The sequence below is a fragment of the Rhineura floridana genome, chromosome 5 (genome assembly GCF_030035675.1).
Source record: "Rhineura floridana isolate rRhiFlo1 chromosome 5, rRhiFlo1.hap2, whole genome shotgun sequence".
In the NCBI taxonomy this organism is placed as follows: Eukaryota; Metazoa; Chordata; class Lepidosauria; order Squamata; family Rhineuridae; genus Rhineura; species Rhineura floridana.
In genome coordinates, this window is record NC_084484.1 from 64,021,564 (window position 1) to 64,038,488 (window position 16,925).

General features: G+C 39.4%; 1 protein-coding gene across 3 annotated transcripts in view; it reads left to right on the forward strand.

The window, feature by feature from the left end:
- LOC133384971 (cohesin subunit SA-2-like) overlaps positions 1-16,925 on the forward strand; it is an 80,771-nt gene that overhangs the window by 18,173 nt on the left and 45,673 nt on the right. For all 3 annotated transcript variants that reach the window (XM_061626998.1, XM_061626997.1, XM_061627000.1), the window contains exons 8-13: positions 265-469; positions 2,403-2,554; positions 3,574-3,647; positions 5,101-5,224; positions 6,893-6,991; positions 9,749-9,828. In XM_061626998.1, coding sequence (XP_061482982.1) covers positions 265-469; positions 2,403-2,554; positions 3,574-3,647; positions 5,101-5,224; positions 6,893-6,991; positions 9,749-9,828 — 734 coding nt within the window. The remainder of the gene's footprint in view (positions 1-264; positions 470-2,402; positions 2,555-3,573; positions 3,648-5,100; positions 5,225-6,892; positions 6,992-9,748; positions 9,829-16,925) is intronic.

The following is a 16,925-nucleotide window of genomic DNA, read 5'->3' on the forward strand; positions in this document are numbered from 1 at the left end:
ATTCCCAGGCATTTTAATGCGTATTATTATATGTATTGTTGTATTTTGCTACTGTTTGATTATTTTTGTTTACCTTTGTTGGTTTGATTCTATTGTTTTATTGTATTTATATATTCCTGATTGCTTTATTTTATGTACACCACCCAGAGAGCCCTTGGGCTTAGGGCGGTATATAAATTAAATTAAATAAATAAATAATAAATAAATAATAATAAATAGCAGAGGTTCTGGCCATGGAAAGAACTTGCCTTATACCTACTGCAGGACAATGAAGACTATCCACTCATCAAACCAGGGTCCTCCTGGAAGAAGTTCAAAGCTCATTTTTGTGAGTTCACTGCAGTATTGGTCCAGCAGTGCCAGTGCAGTATCCTGTATGACGGCTACTTGATGGACACTGTCATCTCCCTCCTCACGGGCCTGGCAGATTCCATGATCAGAGCATTCCGGCACACCAGTACATTAGCAGGTATGCACAGCTGGGCCAGTTATCATTATTTGAACATGGTACATTTTAGTGGTTCATACTGGTGAGACTGGTTAAGGCGTAGGGACCCTTGGTAGGGTTTGGTTGGGGATAGCCTGCCAGCAGTCAGTCTGAATTTCAGCAGGTATGGCTTCTCCTGTTATAGCAGTGCAACAGTTTATAAAGCAACCCTTGTCAATTGTTCCTTCTCCCTGCAACTGTTCAAGGCAGTGCAGCTCTGTTGTGGAAAGTTTGAGCATCTTTGAGTTGGGAAAGTTGAATTTCCAAGGTTTGTAGTGTTCAGATAAAAGCATGCACTCTTCTCTTCAAATCTATTTAAAGACTTGGGGGAGGGGGTGCTACTAAATTAGTGGGTCTGCAGTACTTTTTTAGTCCTAGAATTATAGGAAACTGATGACACTTCATATTCTGCTACCCTGTTCTTTCTGCTTGTCACTTTCAGTGGTCCATACACTAGGGTACTCTGTCTACTATTGTTCCATCCCTGCCAATGCTGAAGCTGATTAGAGGTTCAGATTCCCCATCTAGTGGCAAGGCAAAGGAGCTATCCAACAATATAAGGAACATGTTACTGAGACAACAGGATTGCTGTCCAGCCAGCTAGCTAGAGCAGAAGGCTGTAGAATCAAGAAGCTAGTCCAAAGAGATCCTGGACCAGTGACATCCAGATAGCAAGTGAAACATTTTATAACTGCACCTGCATCAGTGGACCCTGATCCAGGGCCTACTTGGCTTCAGCATTCCTCCTCTGGAGTACAAGGTGGAAGGTCTTGTGGTGCCTGATGTGCCTTACACAATTTGGTCTAATCTTTGGGTCAGACTCATTGCTAGATATGCACGAGGTCCCAGGTTTGATTGCAAAGAGTCCAGAGCTGGAAGTTGTTGCCAGAGTGTGGCATTTCCCAGGGGTGGCATCCTAGAGTCTCCATCAGGGTGTGTCTACTGTAAGATCCTGTAGCTGTGAGGGTCTGCAGCAGTGTACTCCTCCACCACTGAAACGGTGAGGTCCACGCTGAGGTGTCAGAAATCTCGATCTCTGAGCATGTCTCATGTGGGGCTCAGGTTCAAGTTGGGACACAAAACATATCCACTAGGAAGCAGGTTCTTGGAAGAGAGATTCAACTTGGGGTTAGATAAGGAAGCATCTCCCACTTCTTCCCTAAGTATGTCTTTTTCTTGCTTGTGTTGGACACGATCTACAGGTTCTAGTATCTTACTCTATCCTAGAACAAGGCACTTACTTCACAGCGTTTCTTATTTTCATCATTAGGAAAATGGAGCTAAAAGGCAAAGGAACAGCAATAAAAAAAGGGGGGGAATACGCACTACCAAAAACGTGGGTGCAAAAGGTGAATCTCAAAATGGTGCTATAATGGAATATTTGTTCTATGAAAATTAAAGTCAAGAGTAAGCAAATGTGTTGTATCCAACTAAGTTTTACTTAGAGTACACCCTTTGAAATTAGTGGACATGGATAACTTAGATCTATTTATTTCAGTGGGTCTTCTCGGAGTAAAACTTAGTTGGATACAATCCAATGTATCTCACAGTAAAAGTTCCTCTCAACGACTGCAAAATATCATGAAATGTACATTAACAAACATTTAAAATAGCCAGTGGTCATATTTTTATCATATTAATTGTTCCTGATTATGCATCATAAAATAAAACCATGCTAAAAAATTTAAGTAAAAAAGGGACTTAGAACATTCTGCTTAATAATAACAAAATCAGCATTTTGTTCCAAGAAAAGAAAATAATTCTATAACCAATATAAAGTATGCAACACAGACAGCTATGATTATGATCAGACATCTGAAGGAAATCACTGCTGAGTTTCATCTTAAGTTTTTTTGAAACTCGAAATGAACACTTGAGATTCTAGACTTGACTTCTGGATTTTGTTTGTTTCCAGCTATGAAGCTTCTGACAGCACTTGTAAACCTCAATCTAAGTCTGGATGTAAGCAAGTGTAACCTGGAAAGATTATACGAGGTAGAAAAGAGCAGGACTATGGGCAAGAGGACCAATTCTAGACTGGACCAGCTAGAAAGAAAAAGAAGAGAGGTGGGAGAAATATCCACTGGGAAATAGAAATTGGTTCATAAAAATGCCTGTTTTGTAACTGCTGGTTACTGGATTTCAAAAGGATGATTTCAGAATGGATCTCTGTTCCACATTTTAAAAAGAGAAATTAATTCTGAATAACTGATTGACACAATGCTGTTTGTTGAATCATATGTTGTAATACTAGAATGTGAAGGTTTCATTGAATAGTGGCACGTGGCCCCTATAGGTCCTGTCTGCACTATACATTTAAAGCAGTATCATACCACTTTAAACAGTCATGGCTTCCCCCAAAGAATCCTGGGAACTGTAGACACCTATTCCCCTCACGTAGCTACAATTCCCAGAGTTCCCTGGGAAGGAAGATTGACTGTTAAACCACTCTGGGAATTGTTGCTCTGTGTGGGGAATGGGGTCTCCTCTCACTACCCTTAACAAACTACAGTTCCCATGTTTCTTTGGGGGGAATTATGACTGCTTAAAGTGGTATAATACTGCTTTAAATATAAGGTGCAGTTGTAGCCAGAGACTCTCAAGATGACGCTGTTTGGGAATCAGTTCTGTGCTGGTCATCGGCATTCACTAACTTTATGACAAGCCTGACCCAAGATGGTGTCTGTGGTGTGGAAGGTGTGGATTATTTTGATGGAGCTAATTACCACAATCATCCATCAATCACAGTTTTGATAAATAAAAGAGATACAGTTTGGTTCTGTACCAGGCAAGTGTTGCATTTGATTATGGGATAACATGAGCCAGTGTGTTCTACTGTTCATTTACTTCTGAAAACTAAGATGTGATCTGTTATGTTAGCGATGAAGCAGATATTCTAGATGAGTTACTGAGGAAAGGGAAAAATATAACTAGCCTCTGTTGCATCCTTATCCTGTCCAAATTTTCATTATACCTCAGTTTGAAAAAAGAGGTGGCATTTATTTTGTAAAATGTCAGTGAAATGGGCTTTAGAATGGGAAGGAAGCCTTACTATAGAAGAGACTGTTAAATTCTTCTAATTTCAGTATAAACAGAAGCATCTGGAGATAGAGAACATGATGAATGCTATTTTCAAAGGGACCTTCTTGCAACGTTATCGGTAAGAGTCTTTATATACTTGGAAGGAGTCTGTAAGGAGGATATGGACTTCTCAAGGATAGATTGAATAATGGACTTCATTTATTTTGAGGCTCCTTCACATATGCATGTTTATTGGTTCAGGTCTGCAGCATCTGGTAATGTCTTGTATATGTGACTGAGACTGCAAACATGAGTCATCACAGAGTTTCCTGTCACTTCACATTGCCTCAAACATAGTGCTTTTCAGTAGCTCCTCCTCCTCACAACAGTGTCAAATATATTAATAAAAACAGTTTACACATTCTGGTGGCAGCCCTCACATAGCAGTATCATTTTCTTTAAGAATAGTTTCGTTCTGTTGCAACTGATAACAATTGGTTACCACAGGGCTCAGTCCTGGGTCCAATGCTCTTCAACATTTTTATTAATGACTTGGATGAGGAGGTGCAGGGAATGCTTATCAAAATGCAGATGGAAATTTTGGAACACAGACAAAATTCAAAGGGATCTTGATAGGCTGGAGTGTTGGGCTGAAGACAACAGAATGAAATTTAACAGGAATAAATGCAAAGTTCTACACCTAGGAAAAATAAATCAAATGCACAATTATGATAGGGGATACTTGGCTCAGCAATACTACATGTGAGAAGGAGCTTGGAATTGTTGTTGATCACAAGCTGAATATGAGCCAACAGTGTGATGTGGCTGTAAAAAAGGCAAATGCTATTTTAGGCTGCGTTAACAGAAGTATAGCTTCCAAATTGCGTGAAGTATTGGTTCTCCTCTATTCAGCACTGGTTAGGTCTCATATTGAATACTGCGTCCAGTTCTGGACACCACACTTTAAGAAGGATGCAGACTAACTGGAACGGGTTCAGAGGAGGGCAACTAGGATGATCAGGGGACTGGAAACAAAGCCCCATGAGGAGAGACTGAAAGAACTGGACATGTTTAGCCTTGAAAAAAGAAGACTGAGGGGAGATATCATAGCACTGTTCAAGTACTTAAGGTTTTCACACAGAGGAGGGCCAGGATCTCTTCTCAATCATCCCAGAGTGCAGGACACAGAATAATGGGCTCAAGTTGCAGGAAGCCACATTTGACTGAACATCAGAAAAAACTTCCTAACTGTTAGAGTGGTACTACAATGGAACCAATTACCTAGGGAGGTGATGGGCTCTCCAACACCGGAGGCATTCAAGAGGCAGCTGGACAAGCACCTGTCGGATATGCTTTAACTTGGATTCCTGCATTGAGCAGGGGGTTGGACTCGATGGCCTTATAGGCCCCTTCCAACTCTATGATTCTATGATTTTCATCTGTATTGTACTTAAGTATCGTTTAATTAATTATTTTGCTTTCGGAGCCCTTGTGGGCAGAAAGGCAATGTATAAATACATAAATATTATAAATTATAAATGCCTGTGCATATGTGAACTAGATAACGGACACTGGTTTTTTTTGTTCTAAAGTGATGTTATTCCAGAAATCCGGGCTATTTGCATTGAAGAAATGGGCAATTGGATGAAGATTTATCCTGATGCATTCTTAAATGATAGTTACTTGAAATACATTGGATGGATGCTGTATGATAAAGTGAGTGTTTTTCTTCTTCACTATTGGAAAAAAAGTTAACACAATGTGTTTTTCACCAGTGGATCCCTAAATGTTAAAGTGATTTTTACTTTATAGATTTATTTTTTATTGATTTTTTATAACAATAATTTAACAAAGAAAGAAAAAGAGAGAAAGATTGAGAGGAAAGAAAAGGGAGAGAGAAAAGAAAAACCATCAGCTCACATTAAAATTATAATAACACTGATTTATCCATGTTAATTTAAACATATAAATCAGTATATCCCATCCACTGTCTAGATGGGTACCCACACAAAGCTGATGTTATAAGAAATATGGTTAAATGTAGCAAGAGTAGTAAGGTCCTCTGACCAGTAGATGATGGATTCTTATCCTTCCAGGCTCAAAGTATAAGTCTCTTGGTGACCATAAAGTCTCACAAAAACCACTTTTGTTGCTTTGCCACTAATCCCCATACTACAGGAATATTTTTATTTTATTTATTTAACAAAATTTATATACGACGTAATTGTAACAAAAACCTAAAGTGGTTTACAAGAGAAGTTAAAATTATCAGTAAAAACAGTTAAAAACAAGTAATTAAAAAGTTAAGACAATTAAAATCAGCAGTAAACTAAGAAGAGATTAGAGATGAAGGATGCAATCCAGTACATATCTACTCTGAAGTAAGCTCTACTGGGTTTAGTAGGACTTACTCCCAGGTGAGTGTGTATTGGATTGTAGCCTAAATATCATTTAAAAGTACACTGACATCTGTGACTTTATAGATTTCTTACTTGAGAATCCTTCTTTGTTTTAATGTCAGGTGAAAAGGCACTGGAGTGAAGCAGGATTAAGCCCAATGTGTATTATTCTCAGGAAAATGCATATAGTGTAGGGTTTCTTGCCTCCTTTGGGAGGAAAAACCCTGAAGATTTCTTTCTACTTCTTCCTTGGGGTTGCCCTGAGTGTGCTGATACCTCCTTCTTATTTCTCAATAGCCCCAATTTGGTTACATAGCCTTCATAACTCAGTACCTGAGTTTGCTGTTACTATACACAAGTGGGACCTGCAACAAAAGTGTTGCAGTATGAAGTGCTGCTGTTCAGGGTACCAGTCAGCCAGACATATCCTTTTCCATTCCCATGCCAGTGTGGCAAAGTGGTTAAGAGTGTCAGACTATGACCTGGGAAACCAGGGTTCATACTCTAGTTGAACATGAAGCTCACTGCGTGACGTTGGGCCAGTCACTGCCTCTCAGTCTCGCCTATTTCACGAGGTTTTTGTCATAAAATTGTTGGAGGAAAGGCAGGATGTAAATGCTATTAAAAAAAAGAACTTCCATCCCCTTTCTGCTCTAGTTTTCCATTTCCTCCTAAACACTGTTTTCCTCCTAAACACTGTTTAGTGGCCAGTGAGCATGCTCAGTTTTAATTGCACTGTTCTGAGGATTTGTTTCCCAGTCAGGATTTTTTCCTAAAAGTTTTTTTGTACTTCTGCAGCTCTTGGGGTACCCCCAAACCTGCAGATATCTCAGTGGACATGGTGTTGTATTGGTTACACAAGGATCAGCATGTGGAGGATGTGTTTGCTGAGTACTGATTGAATATTTTTGGTCATTTTAATGATAGTTACATAGCCTCCCTTGTGAACTTAAACATTCTTAGTCTGTTCCTTCCTATCTTCCAGCAACCTGATGTCCGGCTGAAGTGTCTTCAGGGATTGCAGGGAATATATGGCCAAAAAGAACTTGTTTGTAAAATGGATCTCTTCACTAGTAGGTTTAAGGTGAGATGAAATAAGGATTTTCCAATTTGAATATTGTGGTTGGTTGGTTGTCCAGGGAGGGCTGACCATTTTCAGAACTAAACTGGGATCTTGCATCACTTTAGGGCTGCTGAGGTTTGGAGGGTTGGGGAGGAGGTTGCAACAACTATAGAGTTCTGTGGTATCTTAAAATCTAATGGCATAATATTCCATGGATTTCAGAATCTCCTTTGTCAGATGTGTGATGAGTTATCTGAAATCTTTCTATACCGGAATTTAGGTCTCCTCATACAAAAACACAATGTATACATAACCTATTCCAAGACCTGCCACTAGTTAATGTTATATTGCCTCTAGCTATGAATTTAATTTTGTTCAGGTTTTGATAGATTTATTTATTTAAAGCTTTTTTTATCCCACTCATCAACCAAAACTCCATGAGCATCTTACAAAGCTCGAACAAAAAGAAAAGAAAAAGGTTTATAATCTTAAAAAATAATAATTCAATAATCAACATAAAATTTTACAACCCATAAAGGATTTGTTCCTATAATCTAAAAAGACTTGACATTGGTTTGGTAGGAAGGAAGAAAGAAGTGAACTAAGGTCCAAGTTCTTATTTTATTTATTTAATTTATATCCCACCCTTCCTCCCAGAAGGAGCCCAGGGCGACAAACAAAAACACTAAAAGCACTTTAAAACATCTTAAAAGCAAAAGACTTTAAAACATGTTAAAACAAAGCATCTTTAAAAATATAAGAAAACAAAACATCTTAAAAACATCTTTAAAAAAACAACTTTAAAAACATCTTAAAAAGCAATTCCAGCACAGACACAGACTGGGATAAGCCCTCTACTTAAGAGGCTTGTTGAAAGAGGAAGGTCTTCAGTAGGTGCGAAAAACATAACAGAGAAGGCGCCTGTCTAATATTTAAGGGGAGGGAATTCCAAAGTGTTGGTGCCACAAAAAGTCCATTTTCTATGTTTTGTGGAATGGACCTCCTGATAACATGTTCTAGTGATCAGCTGGGAGGGAAAAGTTCAAGGAAGAGGAGGCACCAACAGTTTCTGGTCTCTCAGCTGTGCCAATGGAGTGACCTTGCATTCCTTCTCTTCCCTCCGCTGTTGCAGCCTGATGTAAATGGTGTACATGATGTAAGTTGCATGTAAATGTAACTTTAAATGGGAAGTATGTTTATAGTTGATATACAAGTGTATATTTTATTTCTGCCACTTTAACTGGCATAGTTTCCTTCCCCTCCAAACCCCCCCCCCCAATCCTGGGAGTTCTAATTTGGTGAAGGTGTTGAGAATTTCCTGTTAGAGAGTCCTAAGGCTGCTTGCAGAAATATAGTTCCCAGGGTTCTCTGGGAGAGGGGCTGAGTTAAACCAATTTTAGTCTATACTTTAGGCATAACCACTCTGTGTGAAGTTAGAAGACACAAGCCCTCATTTTTACACTGAAATCGATATGCTGTGTTGGATAGCCATGCTATGGTTTGCCCCATTGCTGGACTACAAATAAATGGAGAGTCCTTGAGCATCAGACAATAGTCCTTACAAGTGGTTATTCTGATCCTTATCATGTTGCCGCATCAAAAGGGGACAGATTGGAGCAGGCTGAACTTGTTTTAAGATTCCTCTTTGAATTGAACAAGGCTGAGCTTAGCACTTAGAAAACTGAAGCTGTGAGTGAGAGATGTTTTAATATGCATGCAGTCCATTTGAGACTTTGCTTTGTTTTCATCAACTTAGTTTGAATTGCTGTGCAGAGACTGAAGCTTTGTGAGGATTTCTAGCATGTACCAGTGCTTACAAGATGTTTTGGTATTTCCCAGTCAAGAATATTAGGATCCAAGCTTTAGTTCAGTGGGAGCTTTGAATCATAATCTCTTGTCTAAAAAGGGACACTCCTTTTTCTTGTAATAGATGGGGAAAATTTATAACCCCTAAGTAAATCACAGATAAGCTATTCTAATTTAATGTTATACAGAACTACACCTTGTTTTTATGACCTTGTGCAGAACCAATTATTGTATTGCCCTTTTAGTATGAGTATGTTAATAGTTATTCTTGTTGGAATTGAAAATATTAGAATTAGTATTGGAAAATATTAGAATGTTTCTAATGGTTTTTGTGTCATATTCTAGCCTTGTCTGCTGTGATCTGGGTCACCTAGTGTAAAAAAGAAAAGAAAAGAGAATTGAGTTCCCATGGTTAGTTCAGACTAAACTTTTATATCATTTTGGAATTTGAAAATAAAACTTCTAATTATGTCGGCCATTGAGCTGTTATCAGAAAAACACAAGAAATGCTTCATATTTTTCAAAATGGTCCCAAATAAGGGATCCTTTGTTTGTCCTTTGACCTGCTTTGCTGTAGTAAGACTCATTTATGTGTTTGTGATTCACTGATTCCTTTAAACCGAACAATTCTGATCTTAAAGCCTGCAGGGGGTGCTACAAACCATCCATTGCAAGTGCTAGCAATCATCATCCAAACTAAAAATGTGGAACAGGTCTGGGTGGTGAGGGCTATGTCACAAACACAGTGTTTGTTTGCTTTTCAATCATGAGTCACCCAGGAGTTCTTTTTTCTCCCTATGTGTGTTTTATTGTGACCATCTCAACTTGGAGCTTTTACTCTAGTTTAATCAGACTGGACAAATGATTAGCACCATCTCAAAAGTATGCAGTCAAAAGTATTAAGTTCCTCCAGCAAAGACCACGAGGACAGAAAGTGTTATATCTCTTATATTCTTATTTTGCATCCGTTAGGATCGAATTGTGTCCATGACTCTGGACAAGGACCATGAAGTAGCAGTCCAAGCCATGAAACTCTTGATGCTTATGTCACAGTAAATAACCTTTTCATTTAAATATAATTTGAAGTCTAATGAGTGCAAGACACATCAGTAACTAGTTAAGAAATCCTCGGTAGTATGCCCCACACACAAGGGTTTTACTGAATATCTGAGATTTATTACGAATCTGTAGCTTAAAATGGCATATTACAAAGGGGTTATTTAACAATTCTCAAGCATTAGGTGTTGTTAGTAAAAAGTTTTTATATAAAAATGTGCAAATAATGTGATCTCACCTTTGGATTTATTACCCCTAACTTGTGTTTCTAACCCTGGTAATTTCAATTGGCAGTTAGGAACATTTTTTATTCTCCTTTTGGGTATGGGTGCTATGCGTGCGCATCCCTGCCATGAGCCAAGATGGCAGCAGAGACTTCAGCCCCTTAGGGAAACCTTGGCCGCCATCTTGGTTAAGGGCAGGGCTGTGGGTGCAATTGCACAACAGCCGAGAAAGGTAGGTTGCAGCAAGGGAATGGCAGGGGCTCCAGAGCTCTCGGTGTGTGATCTGTGGCAATGATCCTGCTGCGAATCGCAGAAGGGGAGCACTGGGCCCATGGCAGGCTTGTGCCCAAGGGCCCCTGCATGTCTGGGCCCTGCTGATGGGAGTTGGAGTCTAACAACGTCTGGTGGGCACTAAGTTGGGTACCTGTGCTCTAAGTTTTTATCCACAAGTGGTGAGATGCCAGTTCACTGCTTCCACATGTGTGAATATGTCCATCCAGAACATATTCAGAGGTTAACTGAGTGATCTTTTTGAGATAAAGTTAGTTCAGTTCAGTATATTTTCTTCCATAGGTAATAATGAAATATAGTCAAATTGTTCTACCTATTTAAAAGTTATGCTCTGCAATTTGTCAGTTCTGTATTCTTGGCTTGTCCCAACTTAAACTGGAATAATTTCAGAATTCCATTTGTCTATACAACACAGCAGTGTATAGATACCGTGTTCATTGTCTATTCAGTGTTCATACCACAATTCCCCTTTTTTCAACTCTGGGGAGGGGAGAGGGTAGCATTATTCAAGTGACTCCCACATGAGACGGATGACCTCTGCAAACATCGCCAGTAGTGTCATCTCTGCATGATGTTTTGCTTCTTCCTGGTACATTGATAGTAGAACAAAATACAGTGCAGTTGTCTCTGTGCTCAGGCTAATCCTGTGCCAGGAGGGGTAATGTGCCTTTGTTATGACATTAAAACCATTAAATGTTACTCTTGTTCTACATCTGAACTGACAAGCATTGCATTGGTACAGCAGCTGTTCAGCATTTCTGACTTTGTTGCTGTTGCTGCACAATGTAAACTATAGTTCAAGTGTTTAAATAACAAGTGTTATTAGGAAAGCAGAACTGACTTACCTAAAAAAGAAGTGTACAGCCTAATCCTAGGGCTATCTATTCAGTAGTAAGGCCTGTTCAGTTCAAGGACACTTACTCGCGTAGGTAAGTGTGCATAGGATTATAGCCTAAAATGTAAGCAACATAGCACTAAAGAGTTTTCCTCCCAAGGATTCAAGCCCATCCTAACACATATTATTGTATAAATGAAATGTAAGTGCAGGTCCGTTTTTCCTGTTTAAAATCCTAGTAGGGTCGAGGGACTGCCTTGCTGTTGCCTTTGTTACTTCTTACATCTGTTGCAGAGCTGGTGCTCCAAAGTCACACACAGCCTTGCGGATTTGGTCTAATTACTGGAAGGGTATGTTCAGGGGAGACAGAGATGAAACATCTCTCTCTGTTTTTCAAGCTCAGCCTTAACTATCCTAAAAATATGTTGAGAATGAGCTTCTTTATACCAAACCAAATGCCTAGCAAGTTAGCATCAAGCTTTTTTCCTTGGCTTTCATTTCCATTATTGAATTCAGAACAGAACAAATGCTTTTCATGCCTTTGCATCAGAAGAGTGATCTGAATCCAGGTGAAATGGTTTATTATAATCCAGGGTGTTCATGACACTCCCACTGTACTTCAAATGTTTGAGTCCAAATGCTCAGCTGTCTTACACTGTATACTAGTTAGAACCAGGATCACTTTGTCATAGGAAAGCTCTAGATCATTTTGCTAATTCATATGTAATTACTTTTCTACAGACTTGCCCTCTTTGTTGTTTTTACCACAGATCTGACGCCTATAACCAGGTTATGATTCAGTAGGACTCCCAAATGTTCTTCAGCAGTGCTCATTTTACTAAGTGTCCCTTCATTTTACACTCTTGCAATGTTGTGTGTGTGTGTGTGTATTGTGTGTTGAGAGAGAGAGAGAGAGAGAGAGAGAGAGAGAGAGTTAATCATTCATGAATTTTATTGCGCTGCATTTAGCCCAGATTTTCAGAGGTGACAGCTGGCATGAAACAGGGATGTAATAGTCCTTCATTAAAATAAAAGGGATGAAATATTATCTTGTTAGCATGGAGAGTTAATTACCATAATTTTATTGTACTTTATTAACTTCTGAGTACTGGAAATACTGTGTTAAAGTTCAGTGAGTTCAGAAAATACATTGAAAAACAAGCCCTCCTTTATTGATTAGGCAAATGGAAGAGATGACTGAAGGGGAAATACTAGACCGACAAATAGCAAAAGGATTTAACACTATTTATTTATTTATTTATTATTTGATTTATACCTGCCCTTCCTCCCAGCAGGAGCCTAGGGTGGCACTAGAGGAAGAACGGAATTGTGGATAGTAAATGTGGAGAGATGTAGCCAGCAGGAAATACAGGGGAGGAGTGTGGAAAATCTGCTTTGTCAGTATTGTTCAGAAATGCATTTTTATAGAACTTTTATAGAACAATACTTTAAAACAGGGGTGGGGCCCTCCTTTGGTCTTCCAGATGTTGCTGAACTACAGTTCCCATCAGCCCCAGCAAGCATGGCCAATGGCCTGGGATGATGAGAGTTGTAGTTCAGCAAAGTTTTGCCACCCCTGCTTTAAAACGTTCTTATTCTCTTTGAAGGTGGAAAATGACTGTTGAGTTAATTGAGGTAACTTATAAAAGTGGGATGATCCCCTGATCTGAACTCAATAAGCATGCAAATGATCAAACCTGCCCTCCTCCTTCCCTCCTGCCTGCTCCCATGGCCTCCCCCCTCCCCTCCCCATCCTCCCATGGTCAGTTTCACCCAGAGCTTGGAAGTAACTAGTTACAAGTAACGAATTACTTGTAATTCATTACTTTTTTGAGTAATGAGTGGGTAATTCCTTTACATTTTGATTGTAATAGAACTAGGAGTAATTTTACTACTTTTGTGGAGTAATTGTAACGTTTCCAGAATTACTTTGGGGCATTACTTGAGGGGGAGCAGGGGAAGACTTCTGCTCCTATGATTTGTGGATGAAAATCATGTGCCTCAAACTGGGCTTCTGTGCAGTGTCGCTCTTTCCTCATGCTCTGTGGATGGGCAGGAGGCGACGAGGGAGGAGGCGGAGAGTGAGACAGGGTGGAGTGGAGAAAACAATTATTTAAAAAAACAGATAGTGGTGGTGAAGAATGGAGTAGAGGGAAAAAGGATCCGGAGGTCAAGAACATGGATAAAGGAGGAGAAGGAGGCAGCAGAATGGAGATAAAGAACTGTGGAGGTGAAAGATGACAATGTGTGTGTGTGTGTGTGAATACTGTGTTTGCACTTGGCACACAAAGTGGCCTCCACCACACTCTCTGGCTACTGTGCTGCATTTACAGTATTTTAACTTTTTTGCATCTCGGGAAAATGTTTGCTTGAGTGAGTGTCTCTTAGTTGGTGGCAGGGCAGGGTTTGGGAGGTGGTTAAGTGAGAGAGATTATGCTTGCTGGCTGAGTGGGGGGGTTGCACTTGGTTTGACATGCAAAGATCTGAGCTGTGGCCTCTGCCTGCCTCCCCACCACCCTTACCAGCAGACAGACCACCATTGCTATCTTATGAATAAAAATAATTATTCTACTACCTCTGTATGTGTTTGTTTATTTTTAATGTTGTTTTAGGCTACTTAGACATGCAGCAGCCAAGGCCAGCACCTTGTAGGCTTTTTTCTGAAAGTAACTGAAATGTAATTGTAGTGATTACTTTGGAGGAAAAGTAAAGTAATCCGTTACTTTCAGAGCAATTGTAGTTGTAACGGTAATTACTACCTTTTTGGGTCATGTAACTGTAACTGTAATTTATTACTTTTTAAACGTAATCTTCCAAGCTCTGGTTTCACCTATCCTAAGCATGATCCCATTGAACTCAGTAGGCATACAAATGATCAATCCATTCTCAGCAAACTTGCACAGGACCCCAGTTCTTACCTTCCGGATTAGAAAACAGAGAAATTCACTAATAGGCAAAAAACACCTTGAGGTTTAAGAACGTACCTATGTAGCCAACAGATATTTCTCTCAAACTTTAAAAAGCAAGGAAATTGGGCAGCTAAAGTGAATGCACCAGGGTAGCAGGAGACCTGACCTTCTCTCTGAGATATTGTACTACCCTACAAATTTGTCAAAATGCAAACACAATTTGGTTTGGTCTTTTACAGTCCAATCCACTTCCTGTGTAGCTTGGGAGAATTTGGTAATGTGTCTTTGAGCATGTGGTGAGTGGTGGCAACACTTGCAGTCAGCCCAAATAACAGAAACAAGATAACAGAAACAAAAGATGTGCTGTGCTGTGTTTTAGCAGGGTGGAAGCAACAATATTAAGACAATTGATATAGTTCAGATAGTCATTTTAAATATGTTTGATTTAGTTTGCAATTTTATTGACGTTACCTATAGTAAATCATTTTCTTTTGCTTCTGTTTCTGTGGATATGCGAAGTACAGCAACACTTTGCAAAATTTACACTAAAAACACTCAAAAATATTTCTGGAATAATGGCACTGACTAGTCTGCAGAACATTCTCCAATGGACATGAGGAGTGTTTCAGTTTGCACAAGATAAAACGGGAGGTGAAATATATTCTAGCAAATTTCTGGGTGTGCTTATGTTTTTAATCGACTATGCCCACCTTTCCTTAAGTGGAGTGGTTGAAGCGTAGCAGGCTGAAAACATGCCTCTTGGGCAGGCCAAGTTTGTTTTATTATTATTCAATGTATTTTATCTTAATATCTTGTAAGTTGCCTGGGGAATTTTTTGTTTTGTCTTTGAAGGATGGAGCATAATTTTGAAAAATAAATCTTCAGAGGCAGTGTACCTCTACAATAGGTTTGGGAAACCTGTGGCCCTGTAGATGTTATTGGACTCCAACTCTCATCATCCCCAATCATGCTTGGAATTTGGAAACTTCAGCTGGTCCAAAATTCAGCAGCCAGATTACCGGCAAGGGTTCCATTTAGAACTCACATAACTCCTGTTTTAAAATAGCTGCACTGATTGGCAGTATAGTTCCATGCCCAGTTCAAGGTGTTCTGATTAGTATTTAAAGCTCTACACCACTTAGACCCCAAATATCTGAAATACCATCTCTACTGATCTCCTCAGCTATTAATCTGCAGAGGGGGCTCTCTTGGTAGTTCTGCCATCCTCAGAAGTATGGGGAATGGAGGCTTGAGAGAGGACTTTTTCTGTGGAAGCCCCTAAATTGTGGAACACTTTCCCCACAGAGGAGCATCTAGTATCTTCATTGTACAGGTTTCTCTGAATGGTGAAGATGTATCTCTTGTGCCCTGGCCCTTGACATCAAAGGTATTTTGTTTTGTGGGACCTACATTTTTGCTGAATTTATACTCTTTGGATAATTGCAGTAGTTCTATTGGGTTTTTATAATTGTATATTCTATTGTTGTAACCTGCCATGGCATCTTACTGTGTAGGACAGGAAAGAAATCTTTTAAATAAATAACTAAATAAATATCTGGAAGGTATCATGTTGGCTATCCTTTCCTTAGAGTGTAAGTTCCCATTTGTGACCCCAGGGCACAAATTCCGTGGGTGATATCCAAAGTTGGTCATACTTGGAGTCAACCTGTAAAAATCCATCGATTTCTATGGGCTGACTCTTGAGTATGATATAGGTGGACATTACTCAGTGTGTGACAAATGGCTTTGGTAATATTCCACATAGAGCCAGAACTCCTGATGATATTATCCAGCTTTTGGGGGTGGGGGAGGGGGAAATTGCATTGTCCAGCAGCGTAAAAGTTATTTCTGAATGAAAGAAGTACCTTTTCCCCATTATCTTTCAGTAGCAGTTCCATTTACAAGCAGATGTTACTATTCATAGCTACAAGAGTGTCCTGGAAGTGAACTATGTCAGTTTTAAAATCAGTGTGATTGCCTGTGCTTAGATGTAACAGGATAAATTATGGAAGAGTCCATGTCAGTTCTGAGATGAAAAAATAATCACCTCCCTCCCCCGCCCTGCAGTTAGCAAACGCAGCTCTTGTCTTCTGGTACTTATAAAATGGCATCCTCCTGCCACTTAAGCCTTGTTATTCTTCCAAGACATGTCTTTTGCAGTCTTCACTTGTCTTCTTGTCTCTCAACAGCTTCCTTTGTTCTTTTGGATTTAACCTTTCAATGGAAGGACTTTAAAATTGTCATGTAGGGTACAGCGCTGTGGACAGGCCCTTAATTCTTTATTTATTTTGAAGGGGGAAAATGTATACAAGTTGAAGACCATTCTAGACTTTCAGAATTCCTGCTGCAATCTTGCCAAGGTCACTTCCATAACTCTTGGATTCTCTTGAAAGTTCTGTTGGTGAGAACCAATACCCAGAGGAAACAAAGCTTCTGTGGAGAAATAAAGCTTCCTTTCTCTGCTACGTGTTATGTTTGTGCTCAGTCACAGTGAAATATGGAGAAAAATGATATAACGTGGATTTGGTATGTGGAGGCTATGCCTATTTTTAGATGGCTGAATACTGGCAGACCCTTCTGGCTTAACCTTTATCTGGCACTTGGCATTCCGTATATTTGCAGCAGAAGCATTGCTCTCAAAGTATTCCTTGAATGTGTAATTCCTGGCTCGTGGCATATAAAACAGAGCCACTCTTTCTGAGGTAAAATAAGATGCTATTTGGGAACTGTAGTTATATTAGGTATTGACATCTGCAAAGAGCACACTCTATTAACTAGTATTTCTCTTCTTTCTTTCTATTCCTATTTACTTTGTATTTATATTGGTATCCTCA